The following is an 18,128-nucleotide window of genomic DNA, read 5'->3' on the forward strand; positions in this document are numbered from 1 at the left end:
GCCGGGCCGTCGCCCTCCCTTCAGGGTCGGGGCGGGAGGCGGGCTGTTCCCCGAGCAGACAAACGCGTCCCCGCGAGGAGGCTGTCGGGGTGAGCTTACGGCCGTGTCGGGCTCCGTGCAGCGCTTTCGACGTGGCGGTGGTGGGCGCGGGAATCGTGGGGCTGGCCTCCGCCCGGGAGCTCGTCCGGCGGCACCCCTCGCTCGCCTTCGCCGTGCTGGAGAAGGAGAAGGAGCTAGGTATGGTGCCGGTGTGTCTTCCTCGGCCGTGTGTTTGGGGTTACCTGGTGTCAGTCTGTCAGAAGTCTTTACTGAAGCACACACTCGCCAAAACCTCAGTGTTTCATGAACATTCATGTAAAGGGAAGCTCTGCTTTTGGGTGGGTGAGCAGCAGTGGAAGAGCGTCTGCCCTTGTTGCTGAGATGGGTGATGGATTCCACATCCCCCCCCCGGGAAGAGCATCTTCAGTTTCCAGGCTCCGCTGGCTTTGCCCTGATGGGGGATTTCTTCCTCCCTTCGCCCAGGGACGCGTCCTTCAGTGGAGAAGCAGAGTTGTCGTCAGTCTGTGCTTCGCTGCTGGGACTTCAAGCTTGGACTTTGAGTTAAGAGAGACTGAACATTGCCGCTTCATTGTTGGAAGGCAGCAGGTCTTACTGGCCTGGGGCTCCAGCAGCAGCAGGGGTTTCAGGGAAAAGGACAAGGAGGGTGAAAGACTCAAGTAAGGAGCAGTGCAGATTGCAAAGGGACAAGGGCAGGTCTGGTTTAGCGCTGCACGGAGCAGGAGGCAGGGAGGATGAGCTGAGAAACGGTGCCAGGATGGCTTTTTGGTGGGATGTGAGGAGAAGAGTAAACAGCAAACAGTGATGCTCGGTGGGTAGAGAGCGAGGGTCGGGAAGTAGAGCTGCTTAAAAATGTCTGGGAGCTGCTGGTCTGGGCAAAGTCTGCACCTGTCTGTTAATTGCCAGAACTGTAAACCACAGTCATTTGCCCCGTGTTTCTGGATATCCCTGTATGTGCTGTGCAAGGTGCTGTCATTTGCATGGCAGGTCGAAGGTAAAGAACTAACACAGGGGTAACCGGGACGATATCGCTAGTTACTGACCCAGCATTAGCCAGAGTAAAATGGCACAGCTCCCAGTGTTGCCTGCTTACACAGGAAATCTTGAGGCACTCTGCACCTGGGCATCTGTCCTGGCTTTGAAATAAGAAAGAACGAGCCCTGTTGCTTCATTGAAAGCTTTTCTGGCTCGCTCAAGTACAAGCACAGGTTCATCGCAAGTGGTCTTTTCACACCAAGTGCTTATGCAGATACGTAGTCAGTTGGGGTAGGTAGGAGCAACCCCAAGGGATCGCGTCAGTGGCTAACTCAAAATAAGACCTGTGAGCCCAAGCTCTCGCTTTAAATAGCCCCATCAGCCAGGCTATACATTGCTCTTGAGATGTTACGTGATGATACGAAGTGGCTTTTTATCCCCAAGATGGGACATACATGAAGTCCTTAACAGTTGTGTGAGTGCAAAGCAGGAATGACCTTTGGGAGTCAATATGTTAAGAGGGAGAATGTGCCCAAATTACTTCAATAAAAATGTTTATGATATTTTTCACCTCTATTTTACTTAGTTACAAAGAGGAAATAGCAACCTAATCCAGTTCACAAATACTTGAAAAGCCTACCAGGCCTGCCAGCACATCCAAAGAAATTGAGGACTGCACAGACATTATGTTAGATGAGGCCTTGAAGGATGCCTTTCATTTTAAAAATTGAATTTCTTAATGAATTTTAACATGTAGAAAATTTTGATTGATTGGCCTGCAGTTGTAGCTCTTGGAGGGAAAACTTGTGATTTTTTTTTTTTTCTTCTTTTTTTCTTTCCCCTGTTGAGTCAACACATTGCAAGCTGTGATGGTTTATGATTAACTAGGTCTTTTTGTGTCAGTATTTTTCTGGCCTTTTGAGACCAAGGGAGGAATTGTGTTTGCTGTGCAGTTACCTTATTTGAGCGTCTCTTCTTGTAATGCTGATTTAGGGCAGTACCACAAATTGCTCACTCTTCTGACAGCTGAAGTAATTAAGGTATGAACCAATCATGGGAACGTGTATTTTAATAACATATTTTTCTTTCTATTTAGCTCATCACCAGAGTGGACATAACAGTGGTGTGATTCACAGTGGAATTTACTACAAACCTGGATCTCTGAAAGCTAAGCTGTGTGTGCAGGGTGCAGCCCTCTGCTACGAGTACTGTGACCAGAAGGGAATACCGTATAAACAGTGCGGGAAGGTATAGGAACTGCTGTGTGTTCTTACTTTACCTTTGGAAACTGAGACTGTATAACATATGTTACAATGCATAGCATAGGCCTGGTCGTGGTCTTTCTCCCAAGAGCTTACTTTCTGCAACACTTACTACCTTCAGGATGAATGTGCCCTTTTGTTTTCTTCTTTCCAGCAGCTCAAACCAGTTCCTTTTCTGGGCCTAAATATTAATTCTCCTTATCTGGGGGCTGAGCTGAAATAGCCCAGGTAACGGCGGAAGCCAGGCCCCGTGGAGGGGCACCCGTGTACAGCCACTAGCTCCAAGGACCACAAAAGCTCTCGGGATGCGCATGCCATACTTCTTGGCATATCAGGCTCTGAAAAGACACGGTGACTTGAAAACAGCTTCAGATGTGACCCAGCTACATGCGTTTATGCCATGTTACGTCCAGCTAACACAACCTGAAATGCTGAGGACAGAAGAGTGGCTGTACTGATTCAGCTTGGGGTCTGCCCAACCCTATATCCTGTTTCTGGAAGTGTCTATAAACAGAGACCCAGGAAGGAATGAGAACAGAACAAGCAAATTATTACTTCTCCCAGCTTCCAACTGTTTTCAGCTCAGGTTATTTTCTGAGCCTGATCTGTTCTCTCTCTAGTGACTCGCAATGGATTTCTCTTCCAAGTGCTTTTCAATTAAAAGCTTTTGCATCAGAGCATACTTTGACGAGCAGTTCCAGAGATCAACGACCCACTGTGTGAAGAGTTACATCATTTTGAAACTGGCTCCTACAAGCTTCATCTGATGGCCCCTAGCCCTTGTGTTGGAAGAGGTGGTGAACAGTTGATCTGTGCTCACACTCTCCAAGTTGCACATAATTTTATATCCCTTCCTCCCCCAAAGTCGTCCCTTCCAGCTGGTGAGTCTTAGCCTGCTCAGTCATTCCTCTTAGAGAAGCTTTTTCATGACTCTCCCCACCCTGTCTTCATTCTCTGAACTGTTTCTAGTTTAATGCATCTTTGATACAAGATGAGGACCACAACTGCGCACAGCATTCAAGGCGTGGTCAGGCTCTGGATTTTTGCAGTGAAGTAGTAGAGTTCTCTGTCTTATCCTGTATCCTTTTCCTAGTTGTTCCTAACATTCAGTTTAGGGCTTCTCAGCTGTCACTAGCCATTGAGCTGATGTTTCCATAGGATTGTCTATCCTAACCCCAAGATCTTGGTCCTGAGTGATAACTTTGAACGAGGATTCCGTCATTTTATACGTGAGGCTAAGAGTGCTTTTTCTGTGATCGTCATTTCACATTTATCTGCATTGAATTTCATCTGCCATTTTGTCAGTCGCTCGTTCACCTCAGAAGGTCCCTCTGCAGTTCTTTACGGTCAGCTCTTGTCTGAACCACCGTGAGTCACTTCAGACCATCATCTGACCTTCTCACCTCCCTGCCCCTTTCCAGGTTGCTCATAAACATCTTGGACAGCATGAGCCTTTCTCTTAAAAGTGCGATGCAGACCCTATCTGATGTGACAAGCTCCATTTCAAGGCCTCCTAGCTCAGCGCCCGCTGAGACCTGGGTGCAGATCTCTCCCAGCTCTGGGGCGCGGAGCAGAGATCCCTGGATGTGGCAGTGTTGATGGGCCCTGCACCGGTGCGGGTGGTGTTTGTCCTGGCCTGGCTGCGCGCAGTGCTGTGTTCGTGCTGTGCTCCCTGTGCTGCAGCGCTGGTCACAAGATGGCACTGTGGATTTGTGCAGCAATACACCTGAAGTTACAAGCCTGCTCTCAACTCAAAGCACCAAGGCGTGTGGTGCGCTCTGCAGGACTCAATTTGGGCTCGGGCAGGGCTAGTGCTGACCCAGCAGCATTGTTGGTCTTTTGCTGACACTGAATTTGTGTACTTCTGCATCACCTTCCCCAGCAGTGTTTATTCCAGGGAAGATGATGTTGAGGCTTTACAGCCAGGCTTGGAGAACTTAGTGCCTTCTCAATGCAAAGCTGCCTGTGTTGCCAGACCTGAGCTAGGCCTGGAAGCAGTACGGTCTGTGCAAACCTGGCACAGATAATTCACAGTCTGGATAAATCTCTTGTGATAGTTGTGAGCTAACTATGTGGTTAAATGAAGTGAAGCTGGTACAATTCGGTTTAGACACCATGTCAGAACACGTCCTTACTCTCTTATCAAGACTGTTTGAGATTTGTACATCTTCGGTTAAGTTCAGTTTTATTTTTGGAAGCATCCCAGTGGCTCTTTAAAATCATATTCTCTTCTTTCACATTCAGATTTGTAGGCTCATGGTACTTTTAGCAAATACTATCCATTGATAGTAACTTAAGCTACATTTTAACATTTTTTTTCCACTCTTAATATATTAGTGCTTTCTCAGTAATAATAGGTGTTTATAGAATCTTGTGCAACTAATGGCACAAACCACAGTTTCCTCCCCTTGAATTATAATTCACTGTTCACTCATTCACTACTGCTTGCTTGTTAGCTTGGCCTTGACACCAAACCTGAACTGGCTTTGTATATTTTGCTCACTGGTGTGCCTTGTTATCTTTTTCTGAAGCTAATCGTAGCCGTTGAACAAGATGAAATTCCAAGACTCAAAGCTCTGTATGAAAGAGGGCTGCAGAACAACGTCCGAGGGCTGAAACTGATTGGAGCAAAAGAAATACAAGCGAAAGAACCCTTCTGCAGGGTAAGGGATTTGCTTATTTTTATTTGGCATGTAAGACCTCAGTTTCTCAGGTGACGTTATTTTTTAATTTAACATAAATATGTTTCTGGCCTTGAGGTAATTTGCGTGGGTGACAAGTTCAAAAGAGCCTGAAAACCCAGAAGAAATATAATTGCCAACAAAAATAAATGTATCCATTTATTTCTGGAACTTTGTAGCTCCTCCCAGTCCTTCATGTGCCTTTGCCATTGCATACACATCAGACCTGATCTAACACAACATAAGGTGATCCTGCAGCATCTTTCTTGGTGACACTTACGTTCACCTCAGGTTTCTTCTGTTCACCTGTTCTCATTCTCTTGCTCGTCAGTTCATAGTTCATCAATTCTCCGTGTGCTGAAGCCATAAAGAGCTGCTGCTGCACTAATTGCAAATGATGGGCTGGCTGTATCATAAGGGCCAGCATTCAGAAATTAGAGAGCAGGTAATCCATTTCAGTTGCAGCCTACAAAAGGAATCGGAATTATTCGAGTCAAAGTAGGAGACTCTATAGTCCCTTAGCCCCTGTGCAGGCAAATGGACAGAGCCTACAAGTTGTTCAAACTTCATCCTTTTCCCAGCTTTACACAGAGGTGTCATCCCTGATGTATATGCTCAGGAACATGTGGTTGCCCCCCAGTTCTCCCACCAATGACAATGAGTGATTTTTATTTATTTATTTATTTGTTTGTTTTAATCTTTAATTTTTTTCCCCTTCTCCTTGCGGGTGCTTACTTGTGTGTTTTTGTGGTTGATAGGCAGATTTTCCTTTGCCCAGGTTAGAGCTGCTATGTCTGAGTTTATGCTGAGATGATTCTGCTCCTTCCCAGTAAAATTATTTAACTTACAGTAAAGCTTGATAGTGCAGCAATGAAAATTCCTTCCCATCTGTAAGTGCGGATTTGGATTGAGCCAATTTCAATCCAGTTGCTTCCTACACATGTGATGGTTAGGTAGCACTTAGGTAGCACTGTGTTTATTTTCACAGCAGGAGAAATGTGAGTAGCTTACGGAATACAGATTTGTTGTTGTTTAGTGTATCTTTGATTGAGAGGAAAATCTGGGTATAAATTCCCCATACTGTTTCATCTCGCAGCTTGCTATTGGTGTAGCTGCTTGACTGATTGTTTATGAGTGGTTGTAGGTACAGACACAAATTTTCTGGAGAGGAGTCTTTTTTATCTTTTTTATCTCATAAATGTTTTGTATCCGCTCCTTAAAACGTTCTTTGCATGTTCAAGATCCAGCTGAGCATTTACTTCTGCAAATGAGTAGATTCAGATGGGTCTTGCTTCATTTGCTTTGGTTTCTTGAGCCGAGTCCTTTCCTCGTAAGCAAAGGGAACTTGAATGGTGTTATAAAACATTGCACTGTATATCGAGTGGAAAGGAAGGTTTTGGGCAAGATAAAGTTTTACCAACCATTCTGGTTGTCTTGGGCATGTAAATGGCCCCTGCTATTGTAGTATCTCAGTGGCTGACAGTCTTTTAGTGTAGTTACACTTGCAGCATCTCTCTGAGATAAAGCAGCCCTACTATCCTTATTTTATAGCCGGAACTAGGAAAATACTGTGATGCCATCTAGCATGATAAAAATTACGTGAGAAACTGAGCCTTTGTGGTATAAAGATAGTAAAACGTCCCTGAAAAACATTAAAAATTCTAGCTACGCGCTGGACTTGAACCTTGCTTTCTGCTAGGACAAGTATAGGCTGTTGTCTAGTTCAGAGGAGACTTTTCTCTTTGATGTGCAATGCAGTAAGTGTTGAGATGATGCCTTTTAGCCTCGCAGGAGGCGTTGGCAACAGCCATGCACCAGGTAGAACTCCCAAGTGACCATTTGAAGGTGGAATTGCATAGTGCATGGTGAAAAATAAGTACATATTAGCTCAAGCCAAGGTTAGGCAACCTGTTTTATCGTTAAGCGCTCTGTCGAGAAGACTTGTTTATGCTGTAGTTACACGATCGCTTAGTCCACCGTAAGTAGTTTTTGCCGTATTAGTTGTCAGCGAACACGAACACTGGAGCTGGCACATGGAGGGACTAGGAACAAGCAGCCAGGGACGGGGAGGCAGCGGTACTCCCTTCTCAGTGGCAGTGCACGTTATTCCAGATGAAATACTCTCTGTATTGAAGACCAAAGTCCACATACAGCCTTCACTGTCCTTCTCTATCTAAATACTGTTTCAGGGTCTGATGGCCCTTGATTCCCCATATACCGGCATCGTGAACTACAAACAAGTGGCCCAGTCCTATGCTGAAGACTTCCAGGAAGCAGGTGGGACGATCTTGACTGATTTTGAAGTTACAAACATGGAGATGGCTAAAGAAAGTTCTTCAGAAAGCGAAGATGGTAAGGCTGGCTTTTGCCCTCCATTTACTACAGTCCTGCCAAAGATTTTGTTCAGAACACATCTGCTTTAACTGAAATCACGTTTCTGAACATTTCTGTTTCATAGGGAAGAGGCAAAAGGCAAAATTATGTTAGAGTATCGAGCAAGCTCACTTTTTTTTTCTCAGGCAGGTCACCCTTCAGCTGAAACATTTAATGCTGATGGAAGAAAATGACAGTAAAAGAGAGGAAGTAGGTTGTTTTCCCCCTATTACAATCAGATTTAGCTGAATATTGCATGTGTATTCTTGTGATAGTGCTTTTTGTTTATCCTGGAAGATAGGTTGGATCAGTGCTGGTACACATATGGAAGAATTAAAAAAACCCAACACCCCTATTAATTCATAAATACAGTTATGTCCAGCAGTATCAGTTATATTAACAGTAGTTCCATAGCTGGGAGATCTTCCAGTGGAAGAACCCTTAATCATGACAAGTTGCTTGTTCAGTCAGTCTTCTGTTACATACTCTATTAATTCCTTCTCTTGTCTAATTCTATTATAGGACTGAAATACCCAGTCATTGTTAGGAACTCAAAGGTAAGAACTAAGTTGTAGATTTAATTGCTTAATAGGAAGCTATTTCTCCTTTTCTTAAGAATTTTTGTTGAGTCCTTGTAGATTTATCAGCTCTCTAAATAAAGTTAAAAAGCTGCTGTTGAGTAACATGATCGCTGTCATCTAGGACTGCTTTTATAAAACAACAATCAATTCTTAACACAGCATATGAGCATGTTCAGATTTTACTGTGTACTGGGAATAATAATGAAAGTATATCTTTCCGCTGCCTGACTTACGTTTGACTGTGTATGACCCTTATCTTCTTTATTTGCACATTCTTACGCTGCTTGTTTCCAAGGACTCCTTTTATGACTTACTCATTTGGTGACAAACACCTATTTTCATGTTTGCTTTTGGTCTTTGGCATCTATAAAAAAGATAAGGGGGCATTTAGAATCATTTTATCATCAGGAAGCCACAAGCTAATTTAGTAAAGCAGGTGCAAGTCAGTTAATGCCGCACAGGAAATGTAGTTGTAACCTTTTCACCTTCAGGAGAGAATACCTGGACTCTTCTTTGTGTGTGTGGGGAAAGATAAACAAACAAACAAAAAAACCTGGCCTCACTCCCCCCCAATAGTTTTTAAAGTTAGTGCTGCTGCTTTCTTGTTCTGTGTCTGCTCTTTCATTAAAAAGTATCTTCCAAAATCTGTTAGATTCTCTCACCAAATACTGATATTTTTAAAATTATTTTATTATTTTTATGGAAACATACTTGGTTTGAAGGAAAAACCCCATAGTGTTTGAAAACAAATACTGTGAGCTAGCTAGATAGTAGTTTGTGATTTTATTTATTTATTTAGATGGTAAGGTGTTTAGATATTTCACAGCTCTCCATAACCGTGTGCTATGAACTTGCGTGGCTTTCTGGATAAACTACCGTTCGGTAGCGTGACTGCTCCCAGTGCGTGGGGTGAAATCCGTTAACAGCCTTATTTAACCAAATGCACTGGGGTTGCTTTGCTACCCCGCCTATCCCGCACCCTCTGGCAATGCAAACCTGGCCAGGGAGCTGCAGGCTAGCCTGGCATCAGGGCCTTGTAGGAGGCAGAGGGGAGGGAGTGCCAGGGGGAGACGCTTGGTTTGCTGGAGGAGCAGAGCTCATCAGCTTTGACGCTGACGCCCTGTACGGTAGGCATGCTTGTGTAATGCACGAGGCTCTGTGTTCTGGGAGTTGAACCTGAAGGTAGTCTGAGAATTGATGACGTTTCTTTTTTTTATTCTGTTTTTTTCTTCCCCTCCCTGCCCCTTTTCTATAAAGATTCTTCCAGTCCTGCCTGCCCAATGAATTGCCGCTTTAGGATAGTTCTCCTCCAGGGAATAAAGGAGAATATTATAAAGAATTAAATGAAACATTTGATTGTTTCTGCCTCCTTTTGAAAATATGGTTGGTTTTCTTTCCGGTCTTGACTCATTTTTTTTCCAAGGCTTGTAGGTGATGGGTGGTTTTTTTAGTAGATATGTTGAATTTTTGTGTGTTTTGTTTTGTTTTGTTTTTTTTCCACAGGGTGAGGAAATCTACTGCACGCACATTGTGACCTGTGCAGGACTTTACTCAGACCGCCTGTCTGAGATCAGTGGCTGCAGCCCTGAACCTCGTATTGTACCCTTCCGTGGAGATTATTTGGTGCTAAAGCCAGAAAAGTGCTATATGGTTAAAGGAAATATTTATCCGGTATGTTTGTCCGGATTTATCCTCTCTTGTTTGTCTTTCACAGGGTATTCTAAGAACTGGTAAAACTACAGAAATAAGGGCAGTATTACATGGTTATTTCTGTTAGACTGCAGATAGTGATGCACAACACGTGGATGTAGATTCAGTTGCTTTCTGACAGGACAGCTTGTTTTTGTTAATTCTTGAGGAACAGGTAGAAGTACCATGTGGGAAATTATTGCCAGTAATTTTTTTTGTTTGTGGTTTTTTTTAATAGGGAAAGAATAAAACATTTAGCGTGATAGCCACACACCCACAAATGCCTGGCTTCTTTCATTATGTTATAAAATAAATCTGTAGGCAGGATTCAGAAGTCAATGAGGGACAACAGTAAATAATGAATTACTTAGACATAGGGTTTAATCTTGTGTGCTAATACCCAAAGCTCGGATTTAGATATTTGCTTCTCAACCTCGTCTTTGAATTAGCTTTACTTTATACAGACAAAAAATAGACATGGGAGGAAAAAGACGAGCTTTCTACCATCTAATGTAGACAAATAGTGTGATGAAGAGGAACAGTTCCAGACAGAAAGTGAAGATAGCAAGCAAGGAGAGAGAATCCCTAGAGCAGCATTTTAGTTAATTCATGCAGTGCGTTGAAATATTCAATTAATAATATGAAAATTCATATATGAAATATTAACTTTGCCTGCTTCATATATATTAATAATATGAAAATTCATATATGAAATATTAACTTTGCCTGCTAAACACTGGAGCAGGTCGCCCTAGGGAAATTGTGGAACCCTGGGCATTGGATGTTTGTCTGACCTCTTCTCACCTGGGAATGATTCAGGATTCTGTCTTGGGATGGGAGAGAGGAACTGGCTGGGATGGGAGGGTACCTTCCAGCCTTGTTTCATGGCTGCGTGAGGATAGTTTGTACCCTTTGAAATTTTTTGTTATGGCCAAATATGGTAATAAGGTTAGAAAATTGCACCACTCTTAGTGGTAAGTTACCAGAAATGTAATGTAGTTTGTGGAGTGGTTGCACTAAGCTTTGAAAGTATTAAAAGCATATTTTTAACAGGAAAAACAGTGCACTGAATACAGAAAAGGAACGTATCTTGAAGCAATTTTTAGTCGTAACAGTACTGTTTTTTGAGAAATACCCAATACTTGCTTATTTTCAGACTATAAGACAGTCGCCTCTGTAGTCACCTTTTCTAAATAGCTAAAGATCTTGAAGTGCCAGCTCATGAAGAGATGTGCTTATTTAATACTTATATCTGCATATAGACAGCTTATTTCTGTTTCAGCCTTCGCACACAATTACACTGTATTCCATTCGCAAACAAAAAAGAAACTGCAGATACTTACTATTAGCATTAATCAGGCTTGCTAACTGCATGTTGTTTTGAGCAATACAGGAATGGTGAGGTTTTCCTAATATTTTATAACCTATTTTATTGCAGTATAATTACTACTGGTGAATAGCATTAGTGTGTCGTTGGTTTTGTTGTGGGTTGATTTATATCCTGGGAAATCATGTGTACTTTTTTTTCTGTTGTTTGTTTTGCTTTTACCTAAGATGCAGTCTTACTTCGCCCTGCTCTGTTCTTCAGTGTTTTAAATTAGCTACGTGCTATAACTGCACGATTAACAAACAGAAAAACCAGCGCAGGAGCCAATTGTATGGTTATATGACTTGAATTTTGTTGTAGTGATTGGAAATAAAATGGCAAATTTACTTCCTTTTTCACTTGTTCGTTTAAAAATAGTTATTTCCATTTATTGGGAGGACAACTCCTTTACTGTGTTTTAGTTTGTTTTATTCACTCTCTCACACAATAAACTGTAAACGTCTGTACTTTTCTCCTCACAAATGTTTCCTGGACGAGTTTGTTGACTTGAGTGGTTGCATGGCTGTTTCTCTGGTCTGGTTTGTAACGGCTGTAATAACTGTTGTATCCTGCTTTAGGTTCCCAACCCTCGCTTCCCTTTTCTGGGATTTCATTTCACACCAAGAATGGATGGCAGTGTTTGGCTTGGTCCTAATGCAGTACTAGCCTTTAAGCGAGAGGGCTACAAGTTGTTTGACTTCAGCACTGGAGACTTTTTAGATGCTGTAATGTACAGGTAATGTCTTTTTGTCTGCTGAAAGCAGTTATTTAAATGTCAGCTTGTGACTCCATGGAAGCTAGTTCTTGTCGAAAAGCCTGCTTTTGCCAAGTTTTTGGTGCGTTTAAAGGCAGTTGTGCTGATAAGGGTGGACTTCTCCAAGACACTTGACTTCATGTGATCTATATTTGAATTTTCATGAACTACCAAGGCATGTCTCAGCTGGTCTGAGAACGTGGCTGCTCGTCGGAAGGTACTGGTGAGCCATGGTGCTACTAGTGGAGGTCTTCCAGGATTGGTTTTGGTCCAATGCAGTGTAATATTTTAATCAACTTAGACAGTGTGATTAAAATACCTGCAGAGGATGCTCGGAAGAGAGAACACAGAGTGGTCTGAATTGCCATGTTAAACTTTATCAGACCATCAGTATACATTTAAAAAATGTCCATGTGCAAGGAAATACATTAAGGGCCACGAATGCAGGCCAGGAAGCTATCTTAGAAAGCGTGTCAGAGGAATTAGGAATCATTGCTAAAACTGCAAACATAAATGAACAGAAGATTTGTAGAAGTCGAGAGAAATCTTGCTTCTCTATGAGGGGCCGGACAGACCATTACCAAGTGCTCAATTTTAGAAATTAGACTTGAAAAAGCATGTGAAAATATTGTGGAGGATCCAAGGAGAGGCTGAAAAACAGGTCAGGGAGCTGGAAAATAGCTTTCTGGCCAACAGCTCAGCTTAATGCAGTTTATTAAAGTAAAGAGTTGAAAGCATCTTGATCGTTGTCTATAGATTTTTATACTGGAAGACTTGAGGAAAGCAAAGCAAGCAAACAAGATTTGCGAAGGCATAGCAAGATTCATTGACTGAAAGCTGAGGGTTTTACGAGTGTGACAATCTCTTCAGAATGATTGTGGACAGAAGTCTCAAGCGGCATGTCTGTCTTCCCTCGTGCACGTGGGTTTTCAGTCTCTTGCCATTTGACTGGACCAGAGAAAAATCCTGGGCATAGGAAGGACTGGAGTTCAGAGTTGATTCTCAAAGAATTTGGACTCGATGATCTTAGAGGTCTTTTCCAACCTTAATGATTCTATGATTCTAAGAAAGAATGTGAATGCAACGCTACAGCTCTGTAAACAAGGTGTGTTGAAGCAGGGAAGGACAAACATGTATTTCTCGAGTAGAAAGCATGATCCGATTACTGATGTTGGGAATGGGAACTTTTGCCATGCAGTTGCATTTGCTACCTTCTTGGACCGTGTTAGTTTGACATGGCTGCATTTATTACGGAAGATTTGTTCTTACTGCGGGTATTTTTTCTCTCTACAGCGGGTTATGGAAGCTTGTGCTGAGAAACTTGTCTTACGGACTGAGTGAAATGTACAGAGCGTGTTTCCTTAGCGCACAGGTGAAGCAACTTCAGAAGTTCATCCCTGAGGTCACCGTCAATGATGTACTCAGGTAAAGAAAACTTCATGTTAGTAACACCCAGTGGCCTGTTAAATCTCTTATTTTTAACAGTAGCAAATGTAGCATTAGCTTACTCCCTTCCTCCACCAAAATATGCTACCAAAGCATAGAAGCATTTAGATACTTTCTACAGAAAGGCCTTTTATATTGTGTTTGCTTGTGTATAGGCAAGTTTGATGAATATTTGTGTGACCTTCTACACTCTCCATAGGCTGAAAGTCACAGTTGTGACATATTCATTAAAAAGAAAAAGTCTCTCCATCCTAGTGACACATTCAGTAGCCTGAACGTAATCTGAGTTCACAAAGAAAGCAAAACACTAACGAAATTCAGAGTGGAAGCCAGACTGTGAGTTGCTACTGAGTGAATATTGACTTAGTTTAATCATCTCAATAAAATTGTATTCAGCTTCTTACTGTGTGGAGAGAGAAACTAATTCAAAGGAGTTTAGAAATGCTAAGGAACTGAAGAGACTTGTGAGGAAAGATGAGGCATTTAAGTACATGGAGGTGGGTTTAACTGTCCAAACATTTGCAGGGAGAAAATCCAGAATAAGAAAAGCTCAGGCATGGTAAAAGGGCGTTATCCAGCTCAGGCAGTATACCGTTGGCATGAAATTCGCGTTTGACAAGGCTTGCTATTTCAAAACAAAGAGTTTCCTTTTCGAAAAGACAGGGCATGTGGGGAGGAGAGTAACTTCACAACCAGGAAAGATACAGAAGATCCTCTGCTTGGCTACCTGCCCTTGTTTTACGGTAACGACTGCGAGACATCTCCCACTCTGCCTCACAAGTGTTAAACTTCCCTGTGCTCCCCCAAAAGCCGGACTGGTCTTTGACTCAACAGTCTGCCTTCCTTACTGTTTCCCTGGGCACCTTCACAAGGTCAGAGCAGAATTAATTTTCTGACTTCAGAAAACGTTTTCTTTCTAATGGTGAGCTCCTCCTTTATTTTGCAGGGGTCCATCCGGAGTGAGAGCTCAAGCATTGGACAGTGACGGAAATTTGGTAGATGACTTTGTGTTCGATGGAGGCAGTGGAGATATCGGAAGCAGAATTCTTCATGTCAGAAATGCCCCTTCTCCTGCTGCTACCTCTTCCCTTGCCATCGCAGAAATGATTGCAGATGAAGTGAAGCGAAGATTTGAATTGTGAATGATTGACGGGTGTAGTGCGGTTTTACCCCTCTTGTATGTGTAGCAGCTTGTCTGCATTGAATGAACTCTGCAGCCTTTAATGACAAAGATAAAACAGGCAACGTGTTGCTTGCAAGACCAGCGCTGGTATAGCTGTGCAGTGCAAAACCAGCATTTGAAATGTTTGCCTTTGCCAGCCCACAACTTCTCATCTTCACGAATAAAGGAGTTACGGTGCCTGGTAAGACCTGGTGCGGTACAGCCATCTGCACGAAAGAAGCAAACAGCCCCGTTTGCAGTAAAGGTTCGTTCACCTGAGCAGGACCAGGCTGTGGAGGGGCTGGTGCCAGGCACAACGCGAGGGTCTCCCGGGACCGTAGTGGGCCGTTAGGTGGAGCAGGAAGAGCCTCTGTGGTGGAGTTGCCCACGGGGACTTCCCCTGCTTCTGATCTAAACGTTGCCTCCTCCTCGCACTCTGGAGAGGTGGTCGGTCCGCTGAAAAACCACAAGCACGGCGTGGTTGTCTGTGTGCTTTCTCTCTGACTCCATTTCAATTGGAGTCTACGGTCCCCTAGCTTACATTGAAGTGATGGAGATAGAAGGATTAGCCCTGCTTACAGGTTCTGCTGATATGGAATTAAGGGCTTTATCAGAGACTGAAAACAATACTCAGAGCCTTCTACATGAATCTAGAGTATTTCAGAGAATAATAAGCCTAATGAGGGATTACCAAATCCAAGTCAATTTAGATATGCAATTCAGATACACTATCTGATCGCCATCTCTATTTTTGTATAGACCTGAAATTAAAATGTATTCATAAACAGTCATTTTTTGTTTAACTTAAATCTGGGAAGTCAGCACTCATCAGAAACTACTTCAGTGGGTTTGGGTTTTTTTTTTTTCCCTTTGAATACTGGTAATGCAAAAGGAGCTTATCTTTGTACAGCATGTTGAGCAATCCAGTGGAAATGGTCTTTGTAAAAGCAAACGTGAAGGGAGGGAAGCTACAGAAACCTGTTGTAATTGAGTCATGCTGCTTCCCTTGGAGCCCAAACAGCAGTGAGTCAGGAAGGCTTCCCATTTCCCACATGGCTGACAAGAGGGGAGCTTAGAAAGTGCTGGTTACTCTTCTGAGCTCTTACTGATAGTTGAAGTTTTATCAAAGGTGCACCTGGAAGAGTATCTGTGTGGAGAAACTGCTTTAAACTATAGAGAGATGTTGAACAAGTTTGGTACTAAGCTAACTGAGTATCTTGGTGTGTTCTGCATAATTGTTACAAAAAAGAATTATGTGGCCCCAGGGACAAAGTACTTGAGAATACTTTTAAAGCAGATGTTCACAGGATGTTGGGTAATACAGATAATTGTGGGTAGTTTGCTACCAGGCAATTTGCCATACTCTTTTTTTTCTTTTTTTTTTTTTTTTAAAGTTACTGTCTATTCCTCCGGCATGCGTGAGGGAGTATGTTAGCATAGGAGGTCAGGTGTGCTAGCTGATGATTTTACTGTACAGAGCTGAGCCGGTTTTGAGAGAGAAAGGGCTTAACCTGTCTTTTTTTTTTCTTCCCCCCCCCCCAGTGACATCTACTTTACCGGAAAAGTGACTCCCAGATAAGGGCAACCTGAAAATTCAAATAATTATCCCTTCAAAGAAAAGCTTTGGTCATTATTCGTGGCCACAATAACACTAGACAGAGATTCAGATATTCCAAATGCTAAAATGCCATATGGCTGTGTAAAAGTTGTATCTTCACAGTGGAACAATCGTTATCTTCACTCCCCGCCAGAAGTGTTGCCTATCAACAGTAAATACTACAAAAGGATTGCAAAAGCCACTTCCTCCCACATGAGGTGTGGCCCTAACATGTATTAACAGAGTAAAGAACATTAAAATGTAAAGCAGTCATATACTGTGGTGAATCTGAAGTCAGCACATTTAACTGTGCAGCCTGCTGTGCTTTTTACTCTCAGGAGGCGTTATTTTGGGGTAGAGTTTAACTGAAGCTTTTAAATTACCAATCTTTATGTAGCATTCTGTGAAATATTTATATTTTTTGAGATAGTTACAAACATTTTTTAAATTAATAACTTCAGAGAATTATGACAGTGGGGTTTCATACATAAATCTTGTTGCCCACAAAGTGTGAAAAGGTATGAATATATTTTCTAAAAGGGTCTAATTCACTTGGATGGCTGAATAACTGTGCCTTTCTCTATTATGATAAAAATGGTGGGGCTTTTGGTTTTGTTTTTTTTTTAATTGCCCGTAAGTCTGTGTATTTCTCCTGACTTACAGAAAAGTTTCACTGCTATTTGCTAATTCTCATCTGAATTAGGCAGGATATAGCTCTATATGATAGGAATTACTTTATTTTAGGGGGGGGGATACATGACCAAACTTGTCTTCCTAAAGTACCTGTATCTTATCTATGCTTGTCACACTTCACGGTTTTTTCTCACGCAGGCATGTATGCAGTGGGCAGAACTAGTCTTAAGCCTGATCTGGACCTGTAATGGCATGTGGAATGGTAATTCTTGAAATTCTGAATAAATGCATTAGGACAGCTTTGGACAAACACAATCTGTTCCCCCAGAGTGTCCCGTAAGGTCAGTCCTAAACTCTGGGAAGAGTTATGGCGTATTACATCTTTTTTTAAAATATTGCAAAGAAATGATATAGTGCCCCGTGTCATGGCTTACTGGGTGGCTGCTCTTGGGGAAAACGAGCTCCTTTAGGGCACTTCATTGCGTCCGGTCACCACTGCCACACCTTGGAGCAGTTCAGGCTGTCTGGAGAACAGAGGAATGTCGCATCCTGAAGAACGCGGGTGTTGCGGGGCTGCGGAGGTGGGAATAAAGCGCTCGGTTGAGGGGCTCACCCAAGCTGGAACGCCTGCTTCCAGAGCAGGCATCCTGGCTGTCCGAACTGCAGGTTCGTGGATCTCACCGCGGTTACCCTGAAGTTGCACTCGGGATTACCTTTTTCTTTTTGCTCACAGTTTGGGTTTGACGAACAAGTGTCTTCCTACAGAAATAAATATTTTGTTGGAAACCTCCCAGGCTGCTCTGATGCGGCAGGAAGGTTAAGAGCACAGAGCAAAAGGAGCTGTCACTGCCTCTGCAAGCGCCTGTCTCCTCCGGGAAATCTGTCATAACAAAGGATCGCACTCTTGCTGGCAGAAAGGCACTTTTTTCTGATTTAATTTATCTACTCCCTTTGTAGACAAGTCTTAAAAGGGGGGCGTTAGATAAGGCGTGCGATTTGAATACAATGCCATGGGAAGGGAAACGAGGGAAAGTTTGGCTGGAGAGGTTGTTCAGGGGTTGGAGGGAACAGTGACAGCCGGCGTCTCCAGGGTAGGGAGGAAAACTGCCTCTAGGCAGGGAGAAAACCAGCCTCCAGGTAGGGAGGCTGCTGTTGGCAGGTTACTGAGCGCCACACCGCAGCTGCTGCTGGCGCCTTCTCCCAGGTTCTGGTTGAGCCTTCCCGCAAGGGTGAGGCTGTTTCCAGTAAGGCGAAAGGAAGAGGGAGGGAAGGAGGGAGCCAGAGGACCTGCACAGCAGGTGGCAGAAGGGACAGGGTGAACTGCTGTCGGCCTCTGCAGCCCCGCATGCTGGAGAGGCAGATGCCACGGGGAGGGTAGCGTCCGGCATCGCTGCAACAAGCGGCTGCCCGGGAGTTCAGGGTCGTAGCGTGGCGCCACGACTTCGCCCGACTCCGGATAAATTAATTAACCCCCAGCCCGCGCTGGGTGCGGAGAGGCAGCTCCCCCCTGCGGGGCGGGCGGCGGAAGGGGGGTGTGCGGGCTCTCCGCCCC

At 43.4% G+C, this 18,128-nt stretch overlaps 1 protein-coding gene across 1 annotated transcript; it reads left to right on the forward strand.

The window, feature by feature from the left end:
• Positions 1-119: 119 nt before the first annotated feature.
• Positions 120-15,730, forward strand: L2HGDH (L-2-hydroxyglutarate dehydrogenase; the record flags this gene model as incomplete). The annotated part of the gene is made up of 9 exons (XM_009289903.2): positions 120-237; positions 2,129-2,280; positions 4,826-4,957; positions 7,165-7,327; positions 7,871-7,905; positions 9,433-9,600; positions 11,563-11,720; positions 13,032-13,163; positions 14,131-15,730. Coding segments are annotated over 9 exons (1,254 nt in total), but the record flags the coding sequence as incomplete, so codon positions are not given.
• Positions 15,731-18,128: the final 2,398 nt, after the last annotated feature.

This window comes from Aptenodytes forsteri, unplaced genomic scaffold, assembly GCF_000699145.1.
Source record: "Aptenodytes forsteri isolate BGI_AS27 unplaced genomic scaffold, ASM69914v1 Scaffold76, whole genome shotgun sequence".
Lineage (NCBI taxonomy): Eukaryota > Metazoa > Chordata > Aves > Sphenisciformes > Spheniscidae > Aptenodytes > Aptenodytes forsteri.